This window comes from Verticillium nonalfalfae (genome assembly GCF_003724135.2).
Source record: "Verticillium nonalfalfae strain VnAa140/NRRL 66861 chromosome Unknown scaffold_24, whole genome shotgun sequence".
Taxonomy (NCBI): Eukaryota; Fungi; Ascomycota; class Sordariomycetes; order Glomerellales; family Plectosphaerellaceae; genus Verticillium; species Verticillium nonalfalfae.
Genome location: NW_021167249.1, coordinates 84,560 through 106,157, shown reverse-complemented (window position 1 = coordinate 106,157; position 21,598 = coordinate 84,560). Strand labels below are relative to the sequence as shown.

At 56.2% G+C, this 21,598-nt stretch overlaps 9 protein-coding genes across 9 annotated transcripts; 6 read left to right on the top strand and 3 right to left on the bottom strand.

The window, feature by feature from the left end:
- Positions 1-1,369: 1,369 nt before the first annotated feature.
- On the top strand, positions 1,370-3,148 carry D7B24_004318 (uncharacterized protein; the record flags this gene model as incomplete). Its single annotated transcript, XM_028638490.1, has 4 exons — positions 1,370-1,574; positions 1,654-1,786; positions 1,861-2,982; positions 3,070-3,148. The coding sequence occupies 4 exons, from the start codon at positions 1,370-1,372 to the stop codon at positions 3,146-3,148; spliced, it is 1,539 nt and encodes a 512-aa protein (XP_028496841.1).
- A 1,793-nt stretch (positions 3,149-4,941) lies between these two features.
- D7B24_004317 (uncharacterized protein) lies at positions 4,942-7,194 on the top strand (the record flags this gene model as incomplete). The annotated part of the gene is made up of 5 exons (XM_028638489.1): positions 4,942-5,014; positions 5,162-5,216; positions 5,352-6,452; positions 6,522-6,811; positions 6,896-7,194. The coding sequence occupies 5 exons, from the start codon at positions 4,942-4,944 to the stop codon at positions 7,192-7,194; spliced, it is 1,818 nt and encodes a 605-aa protein (XP_028496840.1).
- Positions 7,195-7,201: 7 nt separating this feature from the next.
- D7B24_004316 (uncharacterized protein) lies at positions 7,202-9,221 on the bottom strand (the record flags this gene model as incomplete). Its single annotated transcript, XM_028638488.1, has 5 exons — positions 7,202-7,306; positions 7,362-7,526; positions 7,583-8,744; positions 8,818-9,076; positions 9,191-9,221. 5 exons carry the CDS (start codon positions 9,219-9,221, stop codon positions 7,202-7,204), a joined length of 1,722 nt encoding a protein of 573 aa, XP_028496839.1.
- A 1,735-nt stretch (positions 9,222-10,956) lies between these two features.
- D7B24_004315 (uncharacterized protein) lies at positions 10,957-11,829 on the top strand (the record flags this gene model as incomplete). Its single annotated transcript, XM_028638487.1, has 2 exons — positions 10,957-11,026; positions 11,093-11,829. The coding sequence occupies 2 exons, from the start codon at positions 10,957-10,959 to the stop codon at positions 11,827-11,829; spliced, it is 807 nt and encodes a 268-aa protein (XP_028496838.1).
- A 459-nt stretch (positions 11,830-12,288) lies between these two features.
- Positions 12,289-12,708, bottom strand: LCL2 (Long chronological lifespan protein 2; the record flags this gene model as incomplete). Its single annotated transcript, XM_028638486.1, has 2 exons — positions 12,289-12,482; positions 12,540-12,708. 2 exons carry the CDS (start codon positions 12,706-12,708, stop codon positions 12,289-12,291), a joined length of 363 nt encoding a protein of 120 aa, XP_028496837.1.
- A 288-nt stretch (positions 12,709-12,996) lies between these two features.
- Positions 12,997-13,993, top strand: MRPL2 (54S ribosomal protein L2 mitochondrial; the record flags this gene model as incomplete). Its single annotated transcript, XM_028638485.1, has 2 exons — positions 12,997-13,216; positions 13,281-13,993. 2 exons carry the CDS (start codon positions 12,997-12,999, stop codon positions 13,991-13,993), a joined length of 933 nt encoding a protein of 310 aa, XP_028496836.1.
- Positions 13,994-14,649: 656 nt separating this feature from the next.
- Positions 14,650-17,413, top strand: D7B24_004312 (uncharacterized protein; the record flags this gene model as incomplete). Its single annotated transcript, XM_028638484.1, has 5 exons — positions 14,650-15,096; positions 15,235-15,277; positions 15,675-15,785; positions 16,731-17,066; positions 17,118-17,413. 5 exons carry the CDS (start codon positions 14,650-14,652, stop codon positions 17,411-17,413), a joined length of 1,233 nt encoding a protein of 410 aa, XP_028496835.1.
- Positions 17,414-17,587: 174 nt separating this feature from the next.
- On the bottom strand, positions 17,588-18,490 carry D7B24_004311 (uncharacterized protein; the record flags this gene model as incomplete). Its single annotated transcript, XM_028638483.1, has 1 exon — positions 17,588-18,490. The coding sequence occupies one exon, from the start codon at positions 18,488-18,490 to the stop codon at positions 17,588-17,590; it is 903 nt and encodes a 300-aa protein (XP_028496834.1).
- A 930-nt stretch (positions 18,491-19,420) lies between these two features.
- Positions 19,421-21,013, top strand: D7B24_004310 (uncharacterized protein; the record flags this gene model as incomplete). Its single annotated transcript, XM_028638482.1, has 4 exons — positions 19,421-19,544; positions 19,604-20,205; positions 20,274-20,507; positions 20,564-21,013. The coding sequence occupies 4 exons, from the start codon at positions 19,421-19,423 to the stop codon at positions 21,011-21,013; spliced, it is 1,410 nt and encodes a 469-aa protein (XP_028496833.1).
- Positions 21,014-21,598: the final 585 nt, after the last annotated feature.

Here is a 21,598-nt window from a genome sequence, read left to right as displayed (position 1 = left end):
GAAGGGTCAGAGAGAGAGAGAGAGAGAGGGGTTCAGAATGGTGACCGATTCTTCCACAGGCGACTCAGGTGGGACATGGAAGGAACTGATTTGGACGATCTCAGAAATGGCGAAGCCTGCATGAAGACGTAAACTGGGGGAAGGAAGCAGCCACCCTGCAAACCAGCTGGCAATAATGCATGGGACATGGTGGGATGCGACGTCCCATCGGGTCGGGAACCCACGAAGGAGAGCAGGGGCCGGGGCATGACTTCCCCCGAGCCTGGATGATACATCTGGAAAGGCATACCGGGTAGGTGTTAGACTCGTACCCAGGTAGGTTTCGAGACTTGGTTGCCGCTGAGCTTGGAGCTAGGACGCAGTAAGACAAGAAGTAAAGGTGGTAGGAAGGTAGTTATGTACATGCCTTAGCTGGAGGTAGGTACCTTGGCTGGCACGTCGGCACAATTGGAAGCAAGTGCGAAGGAGAATGACACGGGACGGGACAAGGAGGAGAAGCAGGACCTGACTCTCTCACGACCAGCGGTCTCGCCTTGACAAAGGATCCAAACCAGCAAAACACCGCACCGCACTACCTGAGCCGCGCCGCACCGCACACAGAAGTGTCCCCGGTGACGGCGCGCGCACGTTGGCGGGTCTCACCCACACACACTCACACACGCAGATGTGAGATGATGGATCTTGGACAGTCTAAAGCTGCCGCTTAGGAGTCGCAAGCGGGTCTGACGGCGTCCAGTATCGTGTCATGGGCTGTACACTTGTCAAGGAGCCCAGCTTACCTTACCCTACCTCACCATAAGTTTGCAGATGACTTACTCAGGTACATGCGAACCCTGACTCCTCCCTCCACTGATTACTTTTTATGTAGGCACATCCGAGGGCCTCGTCCTAGCACAGAAGCGCCCACACTCATGGCTCTGGGGTGTATTCAGCTATTCATTCCTTTTCGTTTCGGACCCTCTCGCTACTCGGTGCCTGCTTGAGGGGCGGATGCCTGTACTGGATTTATTGCCATCTTGGCCAAGACGCCTCCGAGCTGAAGTGGGCATTTCGTCCCGCGCGAGTAGGTGCCACTTGATCTGCCTGCGGGATGATGTGGTAGAAATTGGGATCGAGACTCTGCGCCGTTCTTATTGCTCCAGCGTCGTGAGACCCAGGTGTTCCTGGTTCTTTTCGTCCTGCGACCTTATCCCTGGACAAAGTCCTGCCTTTGGCCGGGGTTCTCCAAGACCACGTTCATCTATTTACTGCCAGACCAGTCGACATGACGGTGGCGCAAGTTTTGGCATCTACCCATACCCTACGGCTTCGTGTTCTTCCCTCATCCTCACTCTCCTTGATCATCCTTAGGTCTTTTTGGTAGGGAAGCATGACTCTTGCCAGCTATCCGCAGGCCGCTCTTGCGGTGGCCTTGGGCCTGGCTTTGATATGGCTTGTACGATACTCCCATGCATTCCCGCGATGCCAGTACCCTCTCCCTCCTGGCCCCCCTGGCAGGTTCCTGGTTGGCAATCTGGGCCATGTCAGCATCGACAGCCCTGAGAAAGATTACCTGCGATGGGGTCAGGCCTACGGTCAGTTTAGCAAGCACCCAATACGATACGCAAAATGCGTCAACTGCTTGGTAGTTTCGAGGCTTACACATCCAGCCAGATTGCGATGTCATTCATACCGAAGTCCTCGGCCAACACATGATCTGTCTGAACAGCCGCCGGGCTGCTGAAGACTTACTTGAACGTCGGGGCTCCATCTACTGCGATAGACCGAGATTTACTCTTTTCGAAATGTACGTCCGCACCCCGCGTATTGACCCCCCCCCCCCCCCCCTTAAGCGCCGAATACGCTGACAAGAGTCTTCAGAATGGGATGGGGCCTCACGCTTACATTCCTCCGCTACGGGCCTCGCTTTAGCCTTCATCGACGCCTCTTCCAAACGACCTTCTCACGCACAAACGTCAGGAAATTCGAGTTCATCCAGCAGCATGAAGCACGCAAAACAGTTCGAAATCTACTCCAGGACCCCGCGGACTGGAAAGAAATCACGCTGCTTATGGCAACAAGCATCGTATTCCGGATCGCCTTCGGTCAGGAAGTCATAGATAAGGGCTCTCCGTATTGCGCCATGTCCCAGGCGGCGAATTATGCCACGACAACGGGCGGAACTCCTGGTTCGACACTGGTCGATCTCTTTCCACCTGCAAGATACCTCCCTGACTGCCTCAACCTCTCAGAGCCTCTGGCTCACGCGCGACGCAGTCGAAAAACCATACGCACTATCCACGAAGAGCCTTGGGCCGCAAGCTTGAAGGAAATTGACGCCGGTATCGCGTCTTCTTCATTCATGAAGACATATTTGGAGAAATATCGAGCCATCGAGGAGTCTGGCAAGACCCAGGAATTGACTGTTCCCGATATCAAAGGCGCAGCCGGCGCCATATTTATTGCCGGCGGCAACACAACCTGGAGCACCCTTCAGGCCTGTGTTCTCTTCCTGACCAAGTACCCCAATGTCCAGCGGCGCATACAGGAAGAGCTGGATGAAGTTGTCGGGCCAGATCGCCTTCCAACCTTTGATGATCGCCCACGCCTCCAATACCTGGATCGTTTCATCAAGGAGGTTCTTCGATGTCTCCCATTAAACCCTTTGGTCCTACCACACAGAAGTCTTGCGGAGGATGTGTACAATGGCATGCGCATACCCAAAGGTTCCATCGTTTTTGCGAATGCCTCTGCCATGGCTTCTGATCCAACAGTGTATGATCGGCCTGTCCTCTTCGACCCGGACCGCTACCTTCGCGGTGAGCCAGAGTCTCCGGGCAATTTCGGCTTCGGCCGGCGAAAATGTCCAGGAAATCACCTTGCACTTGCTTCTGTTCAGATCTTTGTTGCGACGCTCATGTCAGCATTTCACATTGACAAGGCTATCGATGACAATGGTCAAGTCTTGGAGCCCAGGGTTGGTATCTCTATTGGATTAGGCGGGTATGTTCATGCCTCGTATTGGATTTTGGTTCCCCCTCTTAGCCACATGTCATGTGATGATCGACCAAGACTGACACTATTGGGTAGGCATCCGCTGCCATTCGAGTGCGTTTTCATGCCAAGGCACGGTGTTGAGGCTGCTAGCCTGCTTGAACGAGAGCCATGAGACAATGTTGTTATGACACATTCATGTTACACGACGCATCATTACGGAGTCTATCATTAGGGGTAAAGCATCACACACACCTAGACCAGTTCTTCTTCTTTCTTCGCTCATCAGTTCATATATCTGCTTCCTCATTTTCTTGCCCTCAGCATGATATCAATGGTACTTCCTGGCATTCTCCGCAGAAATTTCACGACATGTCGTGGCTCGCATTATGTTGTGCCAATACGACCATACCGCAGGGATGGATGGTGCGCTTGTTCGAGAATGACAATTGGGCTAGCCGCAGCTCTCTCACACAGCAGAACGACAAAGAGAACAGCTCTTTGAAAGCCTTATTAACGGAAGGTCAGCCGCCAACACATTCGAAGCAGTTCGAAACTGTATTGTGCTCCGAACAAGTCAACTGAGTAGTACAGGCCCCGCGACATCAATCCTGATGATATTGACCCTAGTTACGCGCTATGCATGATGGCCCTTGGCATTCTCACCGCACTGAGAACCAGTTCCGTTTAAGAGACAACGCGTTCTGATCAGCTATTCGCTCAAGTCTAGTGCGTCGTCCAAAATAGCCGACGAAGCGGGGATATTATCTTGGACAATATCCGGGCCACTAGCAGGGAAGAATACGTACCGTGCTCTTTCATGGGTCAGTTATACCCTTCAACCCTATACGAAATGACCTCGAATGACGGGATGAGAATTGAGGTGGGGAATATGTGCTACATAATACCAGACGGCCGGTCAGTCTGGTGAGGCGCACTTCGAAGGATCAGGCCTTGCTGATATGTTCGGCGGCCTGGCGATTTGACTCGGTATTCGACAGAGTGAGTGACCTGCCTGAATTGATGGCCGGGTGAATCGAGCACAATCCCCCCTATAGGGCAAAGAAGATAGCTTGCTCGCAGCAGTGACGCGCAGACAGGGAACCCGTCATGTCAAGCGGATGAATGATCCTTGTTGTAGAGATTATGGAAGACATATGTTCAAGCCAAGTGGGACGCTCGAGGACGATGGTAGGCAGGCAGAAGGCAGAGATGTGGGACGCAGGGGACGGCATCAAGAGCCCGAACTTGTCGCAAAGTGATCGTGGACGATATGGAGACACAACTCATGGTCGGGCGAGCATTGATGGGCCCTGCTACGAGGCAGTGCGAGACTCTTTCACCATGATTGCATGTAGATGGTCATTACCACCAGTCGTTGACAGTGGTGTTGAGTAAAGTAGAAGGCGGATTGGTGTTGGGACGTAGCCAAGGGCATGGAAGTGGGCATGACGGCGTTCTTCGGTCAGGCAAAAAAGGATCCGGAGTCCTGTCAGGCCACCCACCTCTTGCTGTGCAAGCAGTGCTCACAGTACTAGTAGCAAGGGTATAGGGCGCCACCTGACGTGAAGCGACGCTGTTGGTGGCAGTGTCTACCAATGAATCGACGCGCCGGCACCTGTTCGACAGGGGTCAGAGAGGGCGAAGGGGGGCAAGTGATGGGACGAATCTTCTGATTTCTCAGCGGCGGCGGCGACCGGGTTGCCGGTCTTACCTTCAAAGCGCTGCCCACAGCTGGCAGCACTTGCAGATGCCCCACCCTGCCAGCTGAACAGCGTCGGACCCATCGGGAAAAACCCACCAAAACCCACCATTTCACTGCTGTCGGAGTCCGTCGTAGGCACCGACTGCCCTGGATGTCAACCGAAGCCAACCTCGATGGCCATTTCTTTCCCATCAAATGGTCTTCAGCCGCCAGAAGAAAACCCAAGAAGAACATGTAGGACGTCTAGATGCTCAAGATGCAAGATGACATTCGAATGCTCCGTCTGCGGAAAGGAGTATCAGAGGAACACCCACCTCCGGCGTCATGAGTCTACCCGTGAGTCCACCATTGTCCTGATAGCCTCATGTACCCAGATCTCAATGACGAGCCCCTCTCTCTCACCTCACCTTTGAGCACCCCTCCCCCTCCCCATGCACCCCGCAAACTCAGGACAGCTAGGACAGAAAGTCTGACTTCGAGTAGATGCCGAGAATGGCCGCTTCAGCTGCCCGTACTGTACCAAGGCTTTTGCTCGTCGGTCAGTGAACCCTTTTGCCTTTTGTCACTTCAGCTCTTGATCCCCTCACCTGCCCCCTCATCTCTCCTCGTATATGACCCCCCCCCCCTCCTGTCCTCCTACTCAGCCAGCATGCACCCACTCATCGTGCCATAGCGACGTGTGCCGGAAGCATGCCACCTCTTGCCTGACCAAGGGCAACAATCGCGGTCGCCCTTCTCATGAAGTTCAGACCATCAAGCGTGGTCAAAAGCCTCGCGCCTGTGATGCATGCGCGCACAGCAAGTTGGCCTGCGACCTCGCCGAGCCATGCGGCCGTTGTGTGTCTCGCCACTCCATCTGCTCCTACAACAAGGTGCAGCGGGACCCCTCGAATGCCTCAGGGATGGACCCTTTGAGGATTCGCAAACCATATACCCGTGACGCCCGGGCTCGACTGTCCATACCCTTCTTGCTCAGCATGACAGATCCAAAAGCCGAAACCATGATCAAGTCTTTCTTCTGTGAGCCCATGAGAGAGGCCGAAATAGGAGGCACAGAGTTTGACCCGGAGCGAGAATTCTTCCCGTGGAACATTACCGACATTCTCATGGGCGATGTCGAAGATGAGCTCGACCTGTACGACTTATTCAACCAGGTGCCCGACATTGATCACTCATCGCCGGCGCTCGATGCGCGATTGGCCTTCATTGTTGCCGAGCTCGGCGCTGTCCATGCTCGACTCTCGGCGATGGATGCTTCGTACAGCGAGACGTTCAGCATCGACTCCGCGAAGCAGGTTTTCACCGCTCGCAACGCCAAGCTCTTCGTTTCGACCTTTTTCCGATACACGCAGCCCGACTTCCCGGTAGCGCACGTGGCCTCCTTCAGCTACGAGGATTCATCCCTGGAGCTCCTCCTTGCCCTCATACTCATGGGCTCGATGCGGGCTGTGCCGCGGGATGACGCCCTCTCGACGCACACCTTTTTTCGTGTCGGCGAGGAGTACATTTTCCAGCGTCTCCGTGAGGTCGTGGCTCTCGAGCCGCGCCAGAAGTTGCCATCGAAACGTGTGATCGAGGTGCTTCTCGCCGCCCTCAACATACATAGCATGCGCGCCCTCGTCAATGACAAGAAGGTGCGCCGCAGAACACGCACAGAGAACCTGCCGGTCATTGTGGCGACCATCCGGTCGCTTGGCTTGCTGCAGATGAAGCACGACAATCTTCCCGAGAACACCCCGTGGGACGATTTCATTCGCGTAGAAACATGTATTCGGTAAGGGCTACTTTGGACCCGTGGGACTTGTTGGTGGATGCGGTTCAGTTCGTGCTAACTCGTGAATAGGCTGGCCGCCTGGGCCGCTTTGATTGACTGGTCGCAGTGCGGGACGTTCAACTCGCCGCCCATCATAGCGAGCGCCGAGATGACGGGCGACTTCCCCTGCTCCGAAGAACTGTGGAGTGCTGCGGACGCTACGGAGTTCAGGCTCATGGCTTCAAGGGAGGCCGAGGCATCGCGGTCACGCACATCTCTCAGTCATTGCTTGGCCGTCCTCATGCAGGACGGCTGGCTCGGCGCCAGCCACTTTCCGCTGGAGCCAGTCACTCTGATGAATCTTTACTTTCTTATCGGTGGTATGTGATGTCCTGTTTCCCCTGCTCTTCGAGCCTCCGTGGTCACCGCTTCAGCCGAATCTAACACAAGTACACGTAACGCAGGACTAAGCGCATCTATTGTCTCGGCGCGCCTCATGTCCACTCTCTCGGCAAGCGCTCCTGTCATCCTGTCCGCTATAGAGCGGTGGCAGGAGCTCTGGGATCGTGAGACGACGCGATTGGGGCCTGAAAAGGTGCGCGCCAGCGGTCTGTTCCGGCATTCGGGTGGCGTCGCGTGGCTTGTCCGGCGATCCGTCGAGGTGTCGATTGGAAACGGAAAGCAGTGCGCTTACACCAAAGGTGTCGACCACGACAGCTTGAAAGAGCTGCACGATTTCCTTCAAATGTGTCGAGATACCTGAGGATATATCACTGGATGGGCGGCTCCTGTTTGCGTAGGATGTCGTACGGCGTTGTGTTGCCTTCTTCATGAGCGCTAGGGGTGTTGGGCTCCCCCGACTTGGGTCGAAGCGTCTGTCCTGTCCAATCAATTTTCTAGTCAGTCCTTGGTACGAGATTTGACCCTGACCCTGAAGTTGCTTGGCTTCAGAAAAAAATAGTTTTTCGTGGACCACTCCTTGCTCGGACTGTTGATATCGCTAAAATCAAAGTCGCGTACGATGCGGGGGATGAGCTTGGCCATTTGGAGGTGGGCGATGTGACGGCCTATGCATGTCCTGGCGCCGGCGCCAAACTAGAGGCATCAGTTGTTCAGGGGTTGTATCGATCCCAAAGGGAGGCCTGACGTACGGATATGAGGTTCTTGTTCATGATGTTTAGACGACTGGCGTCAGTCGTGAGCCAACGGTCCGGGTTGAAAGCGTGGGCGTCTGGGCCGAAGATGGCCGTGTTGCGGTGATAGACCCAGGGATTGATCCCCACCAGTGTCTTGTTGCTGTCAGTACCTCGGAGCGGGCTCGATGACAGGAATCTCTGACGTACACCCTCGGGAAAGAAATTGCCATCAATCTCCACGCCGCCTGTCGGTACGACTCGGTCCATCGGAAGCGCGACAGCCGTGTGAAGCCGCAGCGCCTCCTTGATGACGGCTTGAAGATAGGTCATCTTCTGCGTCTGGGCCCATGAAATATGCCTCGCCTGACCTGACACCTGGTCAGCCTCGGCCCTCAACCGAGCGAACGCGTCCGGGGCCTTCAGCAGATGGTAGAGAATCCCCGACAGACTCGTCGCCGTCGTGTCAGAGCCCGCGACAATGTTGGAGGCGCACCCGGCGAGGACGTGGTACATGGTGAAGCGCGCCGGGTCTCTGGCGTGCTTCTGGGAGAACTTGGACAAGAAGTCCATCGGGGCCCTCGCCGCCTCGGCCTGTTCGGTCGAGGCGGCTGCTGGCCGGCTTTGGTGCTCGGCTATGCACTCGTTGGTGAAGTTCATGAGGTACGTGCGCCCGGTTCCTTTACTGCCTGCTATGCGGTTGCGGACAGGGAAGAGAAGCTTGTGGAGAGAATGATAGACGCCCGTCAGTGTGAAATAGACCATCTCCTTGTCGATTGTGCGGATCATGCCGCCGACATCCTCCCCGCGGTCGAGAAAACCGAATCGACGGCTGTAGGTGATGAGGCCGATCATGTCAAATGCAAAGCACTGAAACCAGTGGCCCATGTCAGGAGGGGACAGATGCTCCTCGTCGCCGGGTCCAGCAGCCTCTCCGAGCTCGGTGAGTCGCAGGGTGAAGAGGTCGGCGCACTCGTCGACGTAGGCTTCGTAGGTGACGAGGGAGGACATGGAGTACGCGCTCTGGAAAAGGCGACGGTGAGCGGCGTGACGCTGAATGTCTTCGTCGGCAAAGAGCGTCCATTTCGAGGGATCCGGCGGCGCTGCTGGTCTGTACGACGGGGACTTGGGAAAGAGAGGGGCTGCGACCTGACCGTAAATTGCTTTCAGAGCAGAGGCGCTGGTGAGAGTATACCGATTTGGACCGAGTCGGACCACGGGACCTCACGCGGGTCAGCAGGAGAAAGACGTACAGGGGATGAGGGCTACCATGTATTTCATGCAACCCAAGTGCATCAGTCTCGAATTTGCCACGATACAACCTCGCGAAATACCAGAGATTAGTGAAGCGGGCAGCAAAAGGGCCCGGGATGGACCTCAAGGGCGAAATCAGAGCGAGGCAGAGAGAGTGACAAATGAATAACGGGAACAATAAGGCAGCCAAAAATAACCAGTGCTCCTGGGCAGTGCCGATAATACCAGTACGATACATGGCGACTTTGTGGTATTCACCTTTGATATCACCTCTATGAAAGGAACCCTCACGAGGATGGACAATTTATGCGTCCAAAAAGGAGAACATGCATCTACCAAAGGGGATGTGAAAAGCCAACTACCACTGCATACTCGGATGAGGGCTTTTCTTGCCTGTGGCCATTGACCTACGGCATCGTCTCGGCAATATAGCGGCGGAGGCGGCGCCGGCCTCCGACTTACCCCGTTTACTATGAGCCCGGGCCGGAGTGGACAGGACACATGGCCCGTATCTCTCTCCCGCTTCCGCTCCCGCTCTTAGGTGTCGGCACCTGGGACAAGTTGGATTCACACAATAAGGTTCGACCGATCGTCGACCGAAGCACTCCTTGTCCAACAGAAGGTACAATGCCGATCGATCGGCGCTAGAACAGAGCAAGCTGAACTGATACGCTAACCGGGCTGGGAGGTTTCTCTCCGCCAGATAATGACACCACATGTACGACCTCGCGTCATCCACCAACCCCAGGTTCCGGAACGCGGGGTGCAGGACATTTACTCTCCGCGATAGCCTGCAGCGGCTGTACAGCAAAAAACTTAGGAGATGAAGGACGGGAGGGCCAACCCCGCGTGGGAATATGAAGCGGGGAAGCCAATGTCGCGAGGAGGATGACGACAGTAGAGCACGGAGAGAGGAGGCTAACAGGCGTGCCAGTGGGCAGCATCCTGATGGCTTGGCGACAACTGCATGTACCATGAGGTCAACGTGGGCGGCACAAGCACGTGGAAATCGGCCTTTGACGGCCTTGATCTTGAATCGAATCACAATGTCGACCCTTGGACAGTTAGCGTGCTTATGAGGGCATCGTGAAGAGGGGGGTGTGGAAGGCAAAGCCGAATCCCATCACTCCAGCGTCTCAGTGGATGGGCAAGGTGATGGAGGTGCAGCGTGCCAGATGCTTTGGCATATGACGTCGTCACAAACGAGGGGGGCTGGGGATTGGGAGGTGGTCCAGGGGCCCCACCCACACCACTATGCCGAAGACGTCTTGTCAGTTGCGGACGGCCAGCGGCTTGGGACCCAGCACAGCGGCACGTTCCAGTGGTTGATATCGCTGTGCTGCTGATGAGAGACACGTCCAGCGTCACCAATTTGCCTGGTGCAAGTACGCAGGCAGGGACCTGGCTCTCGGTACCCACACGCGCGCCATGTGTTGCATGTGAGACCATCATCAGACCGGCCACCACAGTATCACAAGAGAGTGGTAGAGCACGAACAAGTCATTCTGAGTGTAACAGACACTTTGATAAAAATCCGAATTACGAGGAGGAGATCCGGATCTAGTCACTGCACTCGGCATGGCTAGGCGAGTGCGTGCCTGACATACCAGCAAGTCTGCCCAAGGAACGCCCAAAAGACGAGTGCCCTGTGAAGTACCGCAACCGGCACCCCACCAATGTACCTAGACCCGTCAGGCACCCAGACAGCGCTGCGAGGGCACCCCCGGATCTCCGACTTGGTGACCTGTCTGACTGACGTCCTCGTCGGTTTGGCCCTCGAACTCGAGGCTCTCCATCATTAAGGCACCACCCCCCACAAGTCTCACCACTCTTTCTTTTGACTCCGATTTCCTTCTCCCCTCCCTACCTCACCCCAAGACCGTGATCATTTAACCAACCCACGCGCCTGCTCACACTCGTCCAGCCCACGCGACAAGAATAGCCCCACGACTTGGTCAGACCACAACCACCCCGCTGTGCTTGCTTCGTTTTTGGTACCCCGCCGTCAACTTCGTACGCACCACACCCACCCAAACGCCTTCTCTGTAGTTTTCTCGCCAACGACCCAACACCCAGAGTCGCTTCACTTCATATCCATCCATCACCCGCCCGCCCGCCCGCAACACACATCACCCAACATGGCCGCGATTGTCGATCACAGCCCGCAGTCTCACTCCCCGCCTGGCCCAAACAGTGTGCGGCCCAGAGGTAAACCTAGCTGCCACATCTTGACTGTCACATCGCACGAGAAAGCTAACACAGCCGGGCGCCCAGGCATTTTGAAGAACAGCTTCCAGAATTCTCCTCCCACCTCTCCGACTCCCGAGCAAACCGATAAAGAGGTTACCATCGCGAATACGCAGTTCAACGCCGGCCACCGCCGCTCCTCCTCGGCCGCACGCCTCGGCGGCGGCTCCAGGCGATCTTCAAGCCACGCTGTTTCCGTCTCCGGCGGTGACGAGCAGGAGGATCCCTCACAGGACTCCCAGCGCCTCAAGTGGGACGAGGCCAATCTCTACCTCACCGAGCAGGAGCGCTCGTCGACCATGAAGATTACGGAACCAAAGACACCCTATGCCAAGCACTACGACCCCTCCGAGGACCCCTCGGACGAAGACGAGATCATGGAAGGTGCTGGTCCTGGTCTCGACGCTGCGTCTGGCTCTGTTCGCCGCAAGACTCACCGTCGTCCTGCCGGCGAAGATGACATTCCGGACATGTCGCTGGGCGAGCCGGAGGAGGCGGTCCCGGAAAGCGAGTCGAGCAAAGAAAAACAGCTCAAGGTTCACGTGGACGAGAACAGCGACAGCGGCGGCCACGGAGAAGACGAGCTGGCGGGCCTCTCGCCCGAAGAGAGGGAGAAGCACCGCCGCTTCGAGGCTCTGCGGAAGAAGCACTACGAAATGAAGGATGTTGCCCACTTGCTGGGTCACCCCGAGGAGACCATCGAGGACGACGAGGAGGTCCCCTCGCTGCCCCGCCAGGATCACGCCATGAACGGCCAGGCATGATAAGCTGCCTTCGGCAACGCGATAGGAGCTCGAGAGGGAAGCATGGACCAGAATGATCCTTTTCTTTTGTTAGTGAGGCACCTCGAGAAATGATACCGGCAACGGCACTTGCACCTGCACAGAAATCCCTGGAGTTGGACGGAAGGGACGGGAGGAAGGGGTTGACTTGACGGCGTTTCTTCTATTTCTTGATCGGTCATTGTCTTCCATGATCTGGCCTGTCTGGCCTTGTTTACACCCTCGCGCACTATTCGGTATCCTGACCCGCCCTCTGCTTCGACAGACCGGGCATCGGATGTCTATTGGGGGTCTGCCTCGCCATCTCCCACAGCCAGCTTTTCCTTAGAGTAGATCAATATTCCCAGTTGTTGATCCTGCGCCGCACAATTCATCATTCGTTGTCCAGATGTGTTTCCATGTTGTTTTCGATTCGTTCTCCATCCAACTCTGTCGTGGCCTTTACAAGAGGCCCTTCCTTGCCAGCTCAACCTTTCGCGCCGCCTCGTTGGCCGCAAACCCGCCCTTCGACACGCAAATGTGCTGGCCTTCGGAAAGCTCGAACTTGTCCTCGTTCATCGGCCAGGGACACGGGCAGTGGTGGGGATAGTGCACGCATGCGAGAGTATCGGGACACAGATAGTGTTCGCAGTAGGCTGTATATGTCAGTCATTCATGCCGTATTTCCCATTGACGAAATGGCATTCTCTTACATCGGTCGTACTGCTGGCGGTATGCTGCTGAGTCGCTGGGAACGTTCTGTGGCCTTTGCTGTTGGCCTTGTTGCTGGCCACCAAACATCTGCTCGAAAAAGCCGAACTGAGCAGAGACTGTGCTAACAAGTGCAAGAAGCACAACTGAAAGAGACGTGAGGGCACGCATCGTCAGGACTTAGAATGTACAGGCACAAGATGGCAGGTAATTGAGACTTGATCAAGTGAGCACCGCGTGTGGTGGGAGTTGTCTCCAACTGTCCAAGTGGCAGCTGTCCAGTTTCTGGTGGAGCCCATTGGGCCTTATCGCTATCGACGCTCAATGACTAAGCCGAAAATCTCCATCGCCCGACACGTTCGATTGAAGCTCGATCCCTGAGACGAGACGTCAACCTCAGCCTACTGACAGCACGAGCATCACCACGAATTGGGGTAGCGTCGCATCCTCGAAGCAGCGATGCGTCTATTCCAATTGCAGCTGCCCATACGGGCGGTCACCGCAAGTCTCCTCCGACCGACCCTGTCGCTCGCAGTCGACGCGGCCCCTCGAATTCAAATCGATGCCACCAATGCCCTCGTGGCCGGCCGACGATACGCCTCCGTCAAGGCGCAGGGTCAATACAAGCTGAAGCCGCGAAAGACGATCCCGAAGAAGCTGGGAGCGAAGCGTACAGGCGGTAGGTCACCCATGGCCGGTCATCCGCTTCCATCGGTTCTCTAACGCGTCTCCCCCCCTTTTAGACCAATATGTCATCCCCGGCAACATCCTCTACAAGCAGCGCGGCACAATCTGGTGGCCAGGCGAGAACTGCATCATGGGCCGCGACCACACGATCCATGCCATGGCGACGGGCTACGTCAAGTACTACCGCGATCCCGCGCGCCACCCCGACAGGAAATACATTGGTGTCGTCTACAACAAGGACGACACGCTCCCGTACCCGCAGAACGCCGAGCGCAAGCGTCGTCTTAACATGACGGCCCACACCATTGTGCCGCGCGCCATCGAGCCTGAGATTTCCGCCTCGGGCATCCCCACGCAGGTTGTGAGGCCCGGCGCGGCGGGCCCCGACGGCAAGCCCCGTGGCCCCGCGAGAATGCTGCGCCTGCGCGACGACTACAGCTACCGGGAGGACAACTGGCGGGTTGGTCGGCTGGTGAAGCTGGCGGGTGTGACGAAGAGGGGAGGCGGTCGCGGTGGGCGCAGCAGCCGCAAGGCGAGGTTCCGCTCGAGGCGATGGGTCAAGGAGAGGATGGCGCTGGGCAGGCGGAAGAGGGCCGAAGCCATGGAGGGCATGGAGGAGGATGAATGGACCATGATGGCTCAGCAGAGGGCGATCGAGGAGAAGAAAAAGAAGGCCAAGGGCCAGCAGGACGCCAAGAGGGCCAAGGCTGAGAAGGCCGCCAAACTCAGGGCTGCGGGCATGCGCAAGTCGGCCGCCAAGAAGAACTAGAAACGGGTAGTCGGTGTTGGGTGTACGGATAGATGTCTGTATTGTATCATATTGTTGCATAAGACTTGTGATATCACTGCCTTGGTGCTTGGAGAGGTTTTATGTTCGAGCTACCAGCTCTGGTCTAACAAGTATCGTCAGACGTAGTAATTCTCAATTCATCAAGATACGGGGCGGAGACATTAACCCAGAACTGCTCAGTCCCCACAGTCTCCGAGGTTCAATGGACGTGGAAATGCTGAACTCTATCTATCGTGGCCTGCACCGAGATGCACGGGCCAAACCACACGTGATTGCTTCATCCGTGTCCTATCTATCATTTCTACACCATGACAACCCTCGTTTATCCCAGGGCCACACTGAAGCTACCTCGCACGTCTAGCTAATCTTTTCTAAATTTCTCGCATTAGCCCTTGGTGTTGATCGTCGTGTTTTTTCAGTGCACGGCTGGGTTCAGCTTGACTCTCCCACGGCAGGGACGCGCCCCCTTACGCGACTTGGTGCGTGCACACCATAGGTACTCATTTGAAGTGAGGCTCAAGTCAAAATACGTTTACAAAATGACCATCGTGTCTCTCTGACACCATAATAAGGTCTATGAAACGATTCCATCGAGGGACTCACGGTGGATTCACGAGGCTTCGCCGCCCGCCACAATGAACGACCTCAAGGCACCGAACTTCATCCCTCCATGGGCAACGTCCTTGTTAGGGGGAAACCGGAAGGATGTCGCCGTTCCTTCAAAGGAAGCAGGGTCTCACAACGACAATGTCCGGACCGATAGTGCTGGGGTGAACCCCAAGCTCTCCGGCAAGCAGGGTGACAGGACTGCCAACGTCTACCAGGTGGATTCTTCAGAAGCCCCGAATGACACTGATGGCTCTGACGAAGTCGACGACAACAACGACGATGACGATGAAGACGGACTCCGCAATCTGCCACGGTCCTTGAGCCTTGAGACAGAACATACAGACAGCGACGCGGCCCGTCCCCAAAGCAGCTCGTCCCGTGCAGGAGAAAAGCAGCCATCTTTTCAAAGTGAGAACAGGCTAGCAAGAGCCGAGTCAAGCGCGGGATACGAGTCACTAAAGCCGAAGCACTCTGTAAGTTCTCGAATGAAGGAGCTTCAAGAACTGTGGGAACGAAACGTTCGAGACCAAACAGCCTCTGCATCTGAAGTGGAGTGGTTGAACGGAGGATTGCCATCATCTCCAGGCAGCAAGAGCAACACAGGCGCTCAGGTGCCTCGTCTTGATAGGGATCACAGTGGCGGCGCCGACACAGGTATGTACCATGCAGTATGATTTTGTATGGATACTGATGCAAGTAGCTGCATCGTCCTCAAAGCGCAAACGCTTGTTGCCTACTGCGGAAGCCCGCTTTACAGGCTACAAAGGTCGTCAAACTGAGATGATGCATGGCAATGACAGCGCCCGCTATAACCATTCCACACAAACACCGCGTTCACGAGAAAATTCCGGAACCTCTGAGGTAGCAAGATCCAAGGGAACAGGGGATATTCTCATCCCGGCGTCCGCTGCGTCGCATCAAACTACCGAGATGACCGAACACAGGCCTTTAGGCTCTGGTTCACGCCCACATATCATCAAGATCGATAGGAAAAGACCACGGGCCACATCATCGGAAGGGAACTCGAGTGACTACAGACAGAAAACGAAAGGTTTCCCCGACCGCAGTTATTTGATGGACGAAGATACAGCCTTCGACGAGACGACCCAGTTTGAGCATTCTACTTTCGAGCACGACACCATGGACCAGGACCCCCGTATCGGTGGGCCCGCAAAGAACATAACCCAAACTGCAGCAGGAAGACCGTACACTGAATGGCCTCAGCCCGACGGTACCACCCGCATCCACAACGGTGGTATATGTCCCACCAACTACCAACTTTGGAACGACCCAGTATTCCCCTACGTTTGTCCTGTTCGGAACTGCAGGTCGCTCAGTACCACCGTCAGCACAATCTGTGCGCACATGACAGGGAAGCACTGGGGAGGCATGTATAACGACAATATGGATGGAACCATTTCCTTCATCGACGTATATCGCAATAAGGGGACATCATCACCACCCATTATTATCACTCAAAACCCACTCCAATCAGGGGCTCCGCCCCCTGCAAACCCCTTCGTGAATGAACGGACAAGAAAGCGCACAGAGGAGCAGATGCAGCTGAGAAAACACGCAGCGAGTGCGCTTGATAGGTCTTTGGCTAGTATCCGCCAGATGTCGACGCAGAAATCGATGTCTGCTCTGGTCGAAAGCAGCCTGAGAAACACGGCAGCAACGAGGCCCCAAGAGAGAGGCGGCGAATTCATTACAGATGGTTCGTTGAAAAACGAAGATATTTATGTCTATCTCAAAAAAATCTTGCCGCCCGGCACCCCGATTCGTAGGAAGCAGCACGTTGCCGAATACCTGCAGTACCCAATGTTGCGCAAACTCCCCTCTTGGTGGAGCATCACGAACAAGAATGCCGAATCCTCTGCGACTGTTGCTAGCACGCTGCTTTACCTGACTGGGCGTCTCGCTCCGGAAAGCTGCTCGGCGTGCGTTGAAGCAGGATACAGTTGCGTCCTACCGCCTGTCAATGCGTCCGCCGCTTTGAAGCAGGATGCCAAAGGCTGTGGTGCGTGCTGGGGACGATCAATGATCTGGCACCAGCGTAACACGTGCTTGCACCTGACGAAGAAAGGTGACAGATCCTTGCTTACAGGAGCCGCCCGAAAACAAGCCAGCCCGATTCTCGGCGAACATCCAGCTGAAAGCCGACGGTCTACGTCACGGCTCGCGGCAGAGTCAGATCCAGATTCGCAGCTAGAGCAGGAGCTAGAGTCTGAGGGTGAGACAACAGATGGACCGCCATCCGCTGCCTCGACCACGCAAGCGGACTCCGCACGGAAAATGCAAAGGCTTGGTCCAACGCGAAGTCGGTCAGCACATGACGAGGGTATGGGCAGCGGCAGCAGCGCGGATGTAGACGAACTTGAGATGGAAGACTGGGAGGTGGCGCCGGGGCGGATCCGTGATGAGAGGGCACCAGCCGCAGAAAGTAAGTACTCACTATATGGTCGACGCCGTCGAGGAGACCTAACCGTGACAGACATTGCTTTCTCCAATTCGTACCTGACCACCAACCAACCTATCTCCATCTCGCCTGACGTCAGCTTCAACGTGGTTGTCGTCAAGCCCGGTTGCACGACACAGTGGGATGCCGTAGAAGGACGGCTACGTGTTTGCTCTGTGGCGACGGGCAAAGTGAAGGTACAAATGGATGGCGCAAAGTTTCAGTTAGGGCCAAACAGTATGTGGAAGATCCGGCCGGGGTCCAAGTGCTTGGCTACGAATCGGCTGTACACTGATGCAGCCCTACATGTTACGACGATCACAGAGGCGTGACAATGAAGGGTATGGGCAACCTAGGGAAGGGGGGGCATATAAGGCGAGCGCCTTCGGTACTCAAACTAAGCAGGAATCTTGAGGTTCGTGAGGCCAAAGCTTGGATTGACATGCTACATTGACGCAGAAAGGGGAAGAAATAATTACACAATATACCAGGAGCTGTCAGGCAGCTCATTTCTTAAAATCGCCATTGGACAGATGCTCCTCCAGGTCGTAGTAGACTTGGAACTCGCAGTAACAGTATTCAGGGTCCGCCTCAACGTCGCGGTTAAACTCGGCCTCTTCGTCGGTGATGAGGACCTTGGGGATGCCATGAACGCCCTCGGCGAGCAGCTGGACCTGGCAGCTGCGCTCCATGCTGGTGAAGAGGAAGGCGGCCTCGTCGACGGTGTGGCCGACTGTCAGCAGACCGTGGTTACGCAAGATGGCGCCCTTGCCGCGGGGGCCGAGGGCGGCGGCGATGCGGTGGCCCTCTTCGGCGCCGAGCACGACACCGCCGTAGGAATTGTAGACTGCCTGGGCGTCGCCGTAGAACTTGCAGGCGTCCTGCGTGATCATGTCGAGGCGGCGACCAAAGACGGACCAGGCCTTGCCGTAGATGCTGTGGGCGTGGCAGACGGCGTGGACGTCAGGTCGGGCCTGGTGGACGGCCGAATGGATGAGAAAGCCGGCCTTGTTCGGGGGTCTTGTGCGATTACCCCCGATAACGGCGCCGTCGAAATCGACGAGAATCATGTCGGAGGCCTTGAGGAGGCCGAAGTGGACGCCGAGTGGGTTGGTCCAAAAGGCCGAGGGATTTTCCGGGTCGCGTACCGATATATGACCGCTGAAGCCCTCGACGTAGTTGGAACGAGACCAGTGGCGGAAGGCGGCGGCTAGATGATTGAGAATCCACTCACGGTGGGCAGCGAAATTGGGGTGGACGGGGATGCCGGGCAGAGGGACGGAGCCATGGGAGATGGCCTCGAGGGGCGTCTGGTGGGCGAGCTCATGACCATGAGATATCTGTGCCGTCTTGGAGGCGGGGTTCACCTCAGAGTGTACAGCTGACGCTTGGGTAGCGGAGGGAGCCATGTTGTTGTTGCTGGGTTGTGCAATGCAAGGTTGTAGCAAGTTGGGTGAGAGAATCTGGATCTGGATCTGGAGCACTCGGTATGGACAGATTGGTGATGAAAGAGGAAGACTGTAGCCGACTGTGGGATCGAGCGGCTTGATGGTTCATTCATACACTGGATGTTATCAGAAGGCGCCTTATGAGGCCGTGTGCTCGAAGGGCGCGGATAACAGGCGGAGGGAAAGCCCGGCCCGGGGCTGCGGGGGTTGACCGGAGTGGCAGGGGTCACCGTGCCCGGGATTCCCCACTGTCTGGTTGGGATGTTGTGCCAGAGCACCTCCTCACAGACTCTGCTCCATGTAGTGAGGCGCACATTTCAGAATTCGACAGGCCTCCAGAATGGATCGTCATGAAGCTGCAAGAAAAAAAAAACAGTCTATGAACCCTCTCTGCTGGCATCTGTGTAGCCGCCGACGGGCGCCGACTACCTTGCTCTCCATGTTAAGCACACCGTGCGGACCCACGTCTCGCCCGGATGGCCCACTCTTGCCGCTTCACCCCGCAAATCATCACGATATCACGACATCTTGCTAGCTTAATCTCTGTTTGTCAATGCACACATTGGAGCTGCTGGACTCTGAAATAGCGAATCAGCTGGATAGACTGCGAGGGCTAGCACGAGAAGATAAAGACCGTATAGCTTCAATCAATTGTTCATCACCATAGTACTTTTGCATCCGTCGCGCGCACCTCCATATTCATGGCCTTGGAAAGCTGATCCACCCTCTTGCGGTAATAGCCAATCGCAGAAGCGAACCTTTCGCCGCTGGAGCTGCATTACTGTTTCTCCGTCTCAGTCCAGATTTTCCCTACACCATCTCACAAAAGACGAACAATTCCCCACGGCTCATCTCAACCCGCCGCCTGCATCATCCGTGTTGAAACTCATCATGGACGACTTTCAAGCCCTGTCGGATCGCTTTCTACAGTGGTTCAAGGCCGCTGGCGGCGAGTTCCGCGATGACCTCCTGCAGATCGTCGACCTGAGGCCGCAGGCCGCCGGTCGCGGCATCAGTGAGACTCCACAGGCTCACCTTCACCTTCTGAACATACCCATACTAACATGACGACAGTCGCTACGCGTGATATCCCTGAAGAGACAACCCTCTTCACAATTCCCCGTCAGGCCATCATCAACGTCCTGACGTCCGAGCTTCCCCAGAAGCTGCCTCAAGTCTTCGACGGCTCCATCGACGAGATGGACGACAACGCCGAGCCCTTGGATTCTTGGGGTCAGCTGATCCTCGTCATGCTGTACGAAGTCCTCCAGGGGGATTCTTCGCGGTGGAAGCCCTACTTCGACATTTTGCCGCAGCAGTTCGACACGCCCATCTTCTGGTCCGACGGCGAACTTCTCGAGCTCCAAGGCACCTCCCTGACGGCTGAGAAGATTGGCAAGGTCGAGAGCGACGCCATGTTCCGCTCCAAGATCCTGCCCATCGTCCAGGCGAACCCCGCCATCTTCTACCGAGAGGGCGCCGCCCAGCCCACGGAGGATGAGCTCCTGCACCTGGCGCATCGTATGGGCAGCACCATCATGGCGTATGCTTTCGATCTCGAGAATGACGACGAGAATGAGAATGAGGAGGACGGCTGGGTCGAAGATCGAGAGGGCAGAACGATGCTGGGCATGGTGCCCATGGCGGATACACTGAATGCGAACGCCGAGTTTAATGTTCGTACTTGCCACAACTTCACGCCCCACTTCCGCTTGTGCACCAGGGACTGATCATGACATTTCAGGCGCACATCAACCACGGAGAAAGCCTCGAAGCAACAGCTATTCGCGCCGACATCAGGGCTGGTGACCAAATTCTCAACTACTACGGACCCCTGCCGACATCGGAGCTGCTGAGGCGATACGGCTACGTCACGCCGGAGCACAGTCGTTACGACGTTGTCGAGGTGCCGTGGACACTCGTGAAGGAGGTCATAGTTTCCTGCCTCAGTCTCTCTGCCGAAGCTTGGAAACAAGTCGTAAGTCTGACCGGCCCTCCATCATGCCACAAGACTCAACTGAACCGTGCGTATAGGAGAGCCAGATTGACGACGAGGAAATCGAAGACTATTTTGTCATAGAGCGCGACTCGGGCGAGCCCGGCCCCGACGGCCGCTTCACAGCCCCTGCCGTCCTGCGCGAAGTCTCGCCCGAGCTCGCAGAGCAGCTCAAGGAGTTCCTGAAGGCCGTGAAGAAACTCGACAGCGAGCGCATCCCGGACAAGCGCAAGCGCGACGAGATTTGCGACGCCGTCATCGCCGAGGTACTCAAGGTGCGGCTCGCGCAGTACCCGACCTCCATCGAGACGGACGAGAAGCTGCTGGCCGAGGCGGACCTCCCCGCCCGCCGACGGATGGCTGTGGTGGTGAGACTGGGTGAGAAGAAGCTCCTACTCGAGGCCATTGCTCTCGCGCACGTGAACGCGCAGGGTTCGGCTACGGGGGACGATGGGGAGGAGAGAGCGTCAAAGAAGGCAAGGGTGTGAGCGACCGTGTTAGATCTGGACGATATACATTCAACAAGGGCTCGTATTAGCCTCAACGGCTGCGACAACATGGATATTCCGGGAGAGCTGGCGTCCTCTTTGGGAGGGATACACTGTACTAGTGGCGACAAAAGATAGAGGGTGCTGGGAAGGATTGACTGCCGGAAGCACCACGTCAAAATTGTGGCAGACTGTGCCAGGCATTGGGCTTTGCGATTGCGCGCAAAATTAGGGCATCGAGTAGCGAGGCGTTGTAACCCCAGCGAGGCGATGCATCATGAACTCGTATGGACAGTTGAGGAGTACGAAGCAGCACCAATTCAACTTGGGCCGACTGGCTCGCTCATTCCGAGCACACCTTTTTGGAGGCCTTGCGCAGCACACGCCCACCGACACGTCATGTTCCTTTCCCGGTCGAAGCCTCATAGCTTTTCGAAGGTATGTACGGTGCAGCGCGCCTCACACCGCCTTGCGGGTCTCATGGTGTTGAAGTGCCAAACCCATCATCTCGTAGATGAAGAACAGATTGGCGAGCCCCCTGACAGCGTCTCACAACATGCATGTCGCGAAGGCCTCTCGTACTTC